General features: G+C 52.4%; 1 protein-coding gene across 1 annotated transcript in view; it reads left to right on the forward strand.

Moving 5' to 3' along the window:
* The first annotated feature begins 4,476 nt into the window (after positions 1 to 4,476).
* Positions 4,477 to 8,544, forward strand: part of ZAN (zonadhesin) — a 33,384-nt gene continuing 29,316 nt past the window's right edge. Inside the window, exons 1-6 of the mRNA XM_081822773.1 lie at positions 4,477 to 4,553; positions 5,552 to 5,604; positions 6,056 to 6,202; positions 6,353 to 6,624; positions 6,804 to 6,891; positions 7,814 to 7,966. Coding sequence (XP_081678899.1) covers positions 4,477 to 4,553; positions 5,552 to 5,604; positions 6,056 to 6,202; positions 6,353 to 6,624; positions 6,804 to 6,891; positions 7,814 to 7,966 — 790 coding nt within the window. The remainder of the gene's footprint in view (positions 4,554 to 5,551; positions 5,605 to 6,055; positions 6,203 to 6,352; positions 6,625 to 6,803; positions 6,892 to 7,813; positions 7,967 to 8,544) is intronic.

Raw genomic sequence — 8,544 nt, forward strand, 5'->3', positions numbered from 1 at the left:
TTATTCCACATGCCGGGGTCCCTCACACTTATGCCTGCAGCTGCTAGGCTTCACAAGTGATAAACCCTCTGGGGCCTCACACATTCCCCACCCCTCAGAATGCAGAGCCCAGTGGTGCCTTTCCACGCCGCCATCCTGTCCTGTCCTGCCTTGCGCACCAACCCCCGCCCCAGACAGGTTGAAAGCTGGGACTGTCCGTGGCGCCAAAGAGAGGTCAGCGGAAGCAGCCCTCAGAGGACTTATTGCCCAACTAGGAGGGGCTGTGGATCAATTGGCTTTGGTGGCTCTTCCCTGGGTTAACCATTTCCTGGCTCTTTCCCTCTTTTGATTACTCTCCTAACCTGGTATGGAGGAAGGGTCGATCAGGGTTGGGGCTGGGCATCCTTTACATGTCCCGCTCTGATGTCAAGAGGCAGAGGATCTCTCTTCCCAGGTCTGACCCCTCCGTGGCCCTATTGGTGCTCATTTGAGCAGGAGTCCCCGGGACTGTGAGGGGGTTTGGGACTTCCGTCTTCAATGCCCGGTGCACGACCCTGCTGGCCCCTCCCTGACAGCTCGTTAGAATGGCTGCCCCCGGCACCATCACTTGCCAGGGGCAAAGGCCCGGTGCCCTGGGCATAGATTTGATGGCACAGAGTAGGGGCCTGCCAAGGTGAAGGGAGGGAAACTGAAGGTTTCTAGGAACACCTGGGTGTGCTGGGATATGGAAATCTGGACAGGATTCATTTCTCCGGAGCTCAGTTTCTACACCTGGAAAATGAGGACAACAATTTTGCAGTGAGGAGGACATGAGGTTCAGTGAGGTTAGCCCGCAAGAACGGCTGTTTCTGGCTCCCGGAAAGTTCTCGATCCACTCATGTCCGCACTCCTGCCATCTCAATGTTAGCGTCCAACTACACCACCCTCTCTCACCCTTGACAGCCTCGTCTCCTGTCTCTCCAACTCCAGCCAGGTCCCCTTTGGTCCACAGCTGCCCAGGCTGCCCGAGCTGCCAGTCAGATCAAGTCACCCTGGTTGTTTAAAAACTTTTGGTGGCTCCTCAAAGGTTCTCCAAGACAGAGCCCTTGCCTCCTCCCAGTGTTACACACACACACACACACACACACACACACAGGCCATTCCTTTTTTTTTTTTTTTTTTAAGATTTTATTTATTTATTTAGAGAGAGCACGGGTGTGTGTGTGCATGCGTGCGTGTGTGCATGGGCTGGGCAGGGTGCAAGAGGGATAGAGGGAGAGGGACAGAGAGTCTCAAGCAGACTCCACATTGAGCTCTGAGCCCCATGCAGGGCTTGATCTCAAGACGCAGAGATCAGGACCTGAGCTGAAATCAAGAGTCAGATGCTTAGGGGCGCCTGCGTGGCTCAGTTGGTTAAGCGACTGCCTTCGGCTCGGGTCAGGATCCTGGAGTCCCGGGATCGAGTCCCGCATCGGGCTCCCTGCTCGGCGGGGGGTCTGCTTCTCCCTCTGACCCTTCTCCCTCTCATGCTCTCTGTCTCTCATTCTCTCTGTCTCAAATAAATAAAATCTTTAAAAAAAAAAAAAGAGTCAGATGCTTAGCCAACTGAGCCACCCAGGCGCCCTCCCCTCCCCCCCCCACCAGACCATTCTTCAAAAATGTCATTCTCCCTCTAAGCCTGGAACATTCTCTCTTCCTGGATGTGCTCTCCCAACTTCTTTGCCTCATTACCATGTCTTTGTGGTTTAGAAAGCCTCTCAAGTGTCACCCCTTTCCAAAAGCCTTCCCTTCCTGTCTCCAGTGACCTGGGGCAGGGACCCCCTCCACACACTCTCTACCAAAGTGTTTATCTGCCCAGCCACCGGTCAGCCCCTCAGAGGGCTGTGTGTGGAGAGAAGCCCTGATGATTGTAAAGTGTGCTGGGGCAAGGTGGGAAGGAAGGCCTGGGCCAGAGGAGGGCGGCTGGCATGAGTGCAAGCTGGAAGGTAGGGGTGAGTTGGCTGTGGGCAGGACTGGCATGGAGCCCCCCCGAGAGGGGTACTGCTGTGGCCTGCTTGCCACCAGAGCCTTCTCCACTCCCCTCCTATTTCACAGACAAAACAGAGGCTGCTATGGGCTCCTGGCTGGCTTAGGAGCCTGTGACCCTTGATCTTAGGGTTATGAGTTTGAGTCCCACCTTGGGTGTAGAGATTACTTAAAAATAAAATCTTCAGGGGTGCCTGGGTGGCTCAGTCGGTTGAGCGTCTGCCTTCGGCTCAGGTCATGATCCCAAGGTCCTGAGTTCGAGCCCTGTGTCGGGCTCCCTGCTCAGCAGGGAGCCTGCTTCTCCCTCTCCCTCTGCTGCTCCCCCTGCTCATTCCTCCTCTCTCTCTCTTTCTCTCTCTCTGTCAAATATATAAATAAAATCTTTAAAAAAACAAACAAAAAACAGAGGCCGCTAAACATGCCTCAGTGAGGTCCCCTCCCCACTCCCTCCCTTCACAGAGCTGGCTTGTCCCTCCTGTTGTCTGTGTTCTGGACTCTTTGGGCTCTTTCATTTAATAACATATGCAGGTCCTCTTTCCACTATCAGAACATACTGATCTACCATCTACCATCATACTTTTCTTCAAGTCAGGAATGAACTTTAACAAACAGTGTTAGAACGTCAAGTGATATTTTTGAAATTATTTTTTTTAACTGTGGAAATGGACTCATAACATAAAATTTATCTTCTTAACCATTTTTAAATCTTAAAATCTTCTTATTTAAGTAATCTCTATCCCCAACATGGGGTCAAACTCACGACCCCAAGATCAAGAGTCTTGTGCTCTTCCCACTGAACTGGCCAGGCGCCCCTCGTCTTAACCATTTTTAAGTGTTCCGTTCAGTGTCATTAAGTACATTCACATTGTGCAACCATCACCACAGGCCATCCACGGAACCTTTTCATCTCCCCAAACTGAAATTCTGTCCCAATTAAGCGCTAACTCCCTATTCCCGGCAAACACCGTTCTACTTCTCGTCTCCGTGAGTTTGACTGCTGTAGGTACCTTGGATGAGTGGAATCCTATATTTGTCCTTCTGTGTCAGGCTTGTTTCACTCAGCTTGTGTCCTCCAGGTTGTAGCATGTGTGAGAATTTCCTTCACTTCAAAGACGGAATGATATCCCATTGTATGAATACACCATATTTTGTTTGTTTTGTGGACTCTTGGGTTGCTCTCACCTTCTGGCAATGGTGAATACTACCACTATCAACCTGGGTATCCAGGTATCTCTTCAAGTCTTTGCTTTCAATTCTTTTGGGTCTACACACCCAGAAGTGGAATTGCCGGACCCTATGGTAAGCCTATTTTTAATTTTTGGAGGAGCGCCATTCTTTTTAATACCTCCATAATATTCCTTCATATGAAAAATATTCCTTGACTATGATCCAACTGCCTATCTGCTGGTAAACATTTAAGTAATCTCGATTTTTTTTTTCCTATTATAACCCATGCCACAGTGATCATCTTTAAGGTGTGCCCAGATTTGGGCAAATACACACGGATTTCTGTGGGGAGATTCCTAGAAATTAGGTAAGGCGGGGTCAAAACCATGCACGCTAGAAAGTTTGAGAGTCACTGTCTCATCACCTTCCAAGAAGTTTTTCCCACCCTACAGTCTTAGCGTCAGTGTGTTTGAGTATGTCTACCTACATCCTGGCCAACACGCAATGCTTTCAGTCTCTCAAACGGTGGTCACCATGACAGTTGTAGTTGTGATTAGCATTTTCCTTAGCCCAAGTGAAGCAGAACATCTTTTCTGATGTCTACTGGCTGGTGGCTTGTCTGGCACTCTGGGACTTGTGTTTTTCTATTCTTTGCCATTAAGCGTTTCCAGTCCCACCTTATTTGACTGGCCAGTCGTTTATGCCACTGTTGCCAGCTACAGAATTTTAGGTTTGAAATGATTTTCTGTTGGAATTCTGCAGACAATGTTCCACGGCCTCTTAGAACCCATGGTTGCTATTGAAAAGCCTGACGCCATGCTGCTTCCTGATCCTTAGTATGTGACTTGCTTTTTTCTATCTGAAAGTGGTTAGGGTCTTCTCTTGCCCCCTGCTACTCTCGAATCTCATGAGATGCCTTCCGTGGGTGTCCTTGCATTCATCATACGAGACCCCTTCTAATCAAGAGACTTGTATCTCAGTCCCGGGAAGTCTTCTTGTGTGGTTTCTCTTAAGCCATTTCTTCTCCTTGGTTCTTTCTATTTTGAACTTTTTTGGTTGGATGTTAGACTTCCCGGACGGATTCTCCGAGTGTCTTTCTCTTGTCTTTCTTGCTTTCCTTCTCTCCTGCTCTCATTTCATTTCTCTTCATTGGATTTTACATTTCTACCCTTGTAGTTTCCATTTCCCAGAGTGCTCCCGTGTTCTCTGTCTGGTTTTCATGGCATCCTCTGAAAGCTGTCAAGCGAGGGGGGTCAGGGGTGGATAAAGTGGTCTGGGCTTACTGTGCCTTCCCCTCTCCCCTGAGAGCCGCCTCTGAGGTCCCGCATGGCTCCTCCAGTCTGGACTCTGGTGCTGCTGGTGGGGGCTGCCTGGGGCCGGGGCCACATGCCTGCCCCTGTCTGGTAAGCTGGGCTCAGGGGGTGATTAGGGGTGGCTCCAAGGGAGAGCGAGGGGCAAAGCTGGAGGGGGCAAGCAGGGTAACCACGAAGGGCACAGCCCTGGGGAGGAAGAGGATGATGAACAGGAATGGTGGGGGGCACCCTGCAGCCCCAGAGCCTGGAACTGAGGGGTGTGAGCAGCTCAGCGGGAACGGGACAGAGCCCAGACGTGATAGAGAGGGAGGAGGCACGGAGCTGGGGAGACAGAGAAGAGAGAGAGGTGGGGCTCTCAGAAAATGGGCCGAACCCAGGGCAAATTCAGCAGAAAGGAGACTTCAAGTAGAGGCAGCGAGACATGATGGATGGCTTGGTGTCCTGGAGCTTGTTTGGGGGGATTTGAGCAAGTAGAACTTGAACAAGTAAAGGGGAGCACTGTTGGGTTTGGCCCACGCCACCTGGGGAGGGGAAGCTGGCTTCTCTGTGGGGTTCGGAGGGTTCGGAGGGGCCATCCCTCTGTAACTCATCTATATGTTCAGTGGCCTGTAGCTGAGGCAGGACCACCTGCCACCCACCGGGCAGCATGGGACCCACAGAATCCCCACTCTCAGCCCGAAGGAAGGAGCTTCCCCAGGTGCCAACACTTACGTACGGCTCTAGAATCTCCGTACACAGGAACTGGTTCCTCCTTGAGCGAGGTTCTACCACTCATGCTACCTCAGGCACAGAGGTGCCAAGGGAACCCGTGGGGACGGGAGGAGCTCGGAGGGGAGATGCTTTTTCTTTTTTTTAGGAGATAGATGAGAATTTAACATGAGGAGGCTGGGTGGCCTTTTGAAAACCTTAAAGAAGACAAGTAAATACACGTTCACTGCCTACACTTTGGTACGATTTGGCAAACACAAAAGGAAGTCTTCCATGAATGACCGCTCAGAAAGCTCACGCTCATCGAGGTTTATGATTCTTGATAATGACAAGTATTCCCTTTTTTTTTTTCTTTTTTCTTTCTCCAAACCAACCCCAAGGAAAGAGAAGCCTCCGGACTGGAAGGCAGTTGCTCGCAGCTCTAGGGATAACTGTGAGTTGGAAACCAGCACCGTTCAGATCTCTCTCCTGCCCCCAGGGGTGACCACCTCCAGTGCCCTCGGGGCTGAGTGATGGCACAGACATGTAGTGAATGTTAGAGGGTGGAGGAAACATGGAGGAGTAGAGGCCAAGCCCTACCTGGGACAGTCACGTTCAAATTGACAACAAAACGTATGCACCCAGACAAAGCCTGTCCCCCCGGCTGAATCCAGCCCCTGGCACCTCAGTTTGGGACCCCTGTCCCAGAAGTCATTCTGCCCTGACCCCCACCCTGAATTTCCTCTAAGAGATTCTTATTTCTCGAATTCTCTTTTAAGAAGCTCTGCTCTGGACCCTAAATCTCCTAGTGGTCGCCTTCTCTGCACTTAGCAACCCGGGCAACCCCCAACCCCCAGTTTGGCCCTCTCCCCCATCCTGGCCTCAGAGCAGCCCTTTCTTCCCAGCTATTCTCACCCAGTGTGACTTTGAGGATGACGCCAAACCCCTCTGTGACTGGACCCAAGTGTCCACAGATGACGGGGACTGGATTCGAGCCAGTGGGCCTTCCCCCACCGGCAGCACCGGTCCCCCCGGCGGGTACCCTAATGGAGGTGAGGAAGCCTAAGGTTTAGGGAGACAGCTGGGAGCTGGACTCGGGCAGACCTGGGCGCAGGGAGAAGGGAGGCAGCTGGAAGGGGGTGCCTGGACTCTGGACGGGGGTGGCAGGGCCCCCTTGCCATCCTGGGCTCTGCCTCCCCCAGAGGGCTACTACCTGCACATGAACTCAAGCACCTTCCACCGGGGCGGGGTGGCCTGCCTACGCAGCCCCCCCATATGGGAGCAAGGCCCCCTCTGCGTGCACTTCGCCTACCACATGTTTGGGCTGTCGTGGGGCGCCCAGCTCAGACTGCTACTGCTCAGGGATACCAAGAAAAAGCACCCCAGCCTGCTCTGGAAGCATATTAACACCCAGAGCCCCTCCTGGATGCCCACTGCTGTCACCGTGCCTATGGGGCTTGTCCTGCCCAGGCAGGTGAGGCTGAGGGCAGAGCCTTGGGCCCCAGGGGGGGAAACCTGGGTGTGTGGGGGGTGGGCAGGAGGGGCTGGAGCAAGGAGGGGGTGCGGGGCTGGGCCATCTGAATTCAGGCAGGAAAACTGGGAACCGAGGCAAAGGACCTTACAGGGTGGGTGGTCTCCTGCTTTCTCCCACAGGTGGTGTTTGAAGGAGTGAGGGGCAGCACGGCTTACCTGGACATCTCTCTGGATGCCATCTCTATCCATCGGGGCTCCTGCAATCGCAGTAAGCCCCTGTCCCTCTTCCTCTTCCTCTCTGCCTCCACCAGCTACCCAGGGTGGCAGAAGTAGCTCAGGGACCATGGTCCTGCTTTCTCCCAGAGTTGGGGCTACTTGCTTCCCTCTGCCTCCACATCTCACATCTTTGAATCCTGAAGCAGCCACACCTAAAGAGAGGTTCTCTTTTAACAGGGTTGTGGTAATACCTTTTCTTTTCTTTTTTTTTTTTTAAAGATTTTATTTATTTATTTGAGACAGAGAGCATGAGAGGGAGGAGGGTCAGAGGGAGAAGCAGACTCCCTGCCGAGCAGGGAGCCCGATGCGGGACTCGATCCAGGGACTCCAGGATCATGACCTGAGCCGAAGGCAGTCGCTTAACCAACTGAGCCACCCAGGAGCCCTGTGGTAATACCTTTTCTAGAGTGACCAACCATTCCAGTTTGCCCTGGGCTCTCCCTCTTTTTGCACTGAAGATCCTGTATCTCAGGAAATCCTCAGTTCCTGGCCCAAACTGGATGTCTGGTCACCCTAGTTATTGCCCCAGATTCACCCAGGATCAGCCCTCTAAGCTGACATTAGAGACTCAATGGGAGCAAATTCAAGTGAAGGAAAATTCCAGAACCTGAGTGCAAGGAACTAACACTTACTGAGCACGGGATTACGCTAGTTGCTCTCCACATATGATCTAACTTATGGCAGGCGGGTACTGTTGTTCCCAGTTATAGATGAGGAAACTAACAGGCAGCTTAAATAATCTGTCCCAGGAATGAACTGCTAAGGGCTGGGACTGTATCTGCTTCAAAAGCCCACCATGGCTGACAGTAGGACACAGACTGGGACTCAGAATTCTGACCCCAGGCTGAGGCATGCTTTTTGGAGCTGCATCCTCCTAGAAAAAGCTAAATCCTCCCCCCTCTTCTCCCCCTCAGTCTGCATGATGCAGATGTGCAGCTTCGACGTTCCAAATGATCTCTGTGGCTGGAGCTGGATCCCAACAGCCTCTGGGGCCAAGTGGGTCCAGAAGAAGGGGTCATCCGGGGTGCCGAACGTGGGGCCTGAGGATGATTTCTCTAGCCCTGGTAGTGAGTAATGGCCGTATTTCCATCCTTTGCCTTTTTGGGCTTCTAGTGACCTCTGCAGGACTTTACGATGTTTGCCTAACGGTAACTGCCCTGAGATGGCCTGGGGTGAACCCCAGCAATCTCAAAACTCTGTCAGCTCAAGTTACTCAGCAGAAAGCAAACTCCACACACTCAGCTTCCCCCCCTACCGTCCCACAAACTAACCCTAACCCACGCTCCCTAATTTCTTTTCTAAGTTCCCACTTCTTTGTTCTCCGTCCCTTTGCATTTCTCCATTCTCAATCATCCCCCTTCGTTTTCCTGTTCTTCTCTCTTCCCCTCCATCTTCCCCGCACCGCTCATAAGCCCTTTCGGCTCACTCCAACGGCATGCTCTCCTTCCAGGGCTCTTTCCCGCTGCCTGAGGTCTGCCTTCTAGAAAGACCTGGAGAACCACCCCTCCCCTTCACTCAGACGCCCTGGAAAGCAGGGCGGGGCCAGCCCATCTCTGCATCACCCCGCCCCGCAGCATTAGCACCCCAGGCCAAGCCCAGTAAATGTTGGCTGTTGTTTTAATTCTCTCTCTCATGCTTTTTCCCT

The sequence above is a fragment of the Leptonychotes weddellii genome, chromosome 5 (assembly GCF_054177405.1).
Source record: "Leptonychotes weddellii isolate Sample4059 chromosome 5, ASM5417740v2, whole genome shotgun sequence".
In the NCBI taxonomy this organism is placed as follows: domain Eukaryota; kingdom Metazoa; phylum Chordata; class Mammalia; order Carnivora; family Phocidae; genus Leptonychotes; species Leptonychotes weddellii.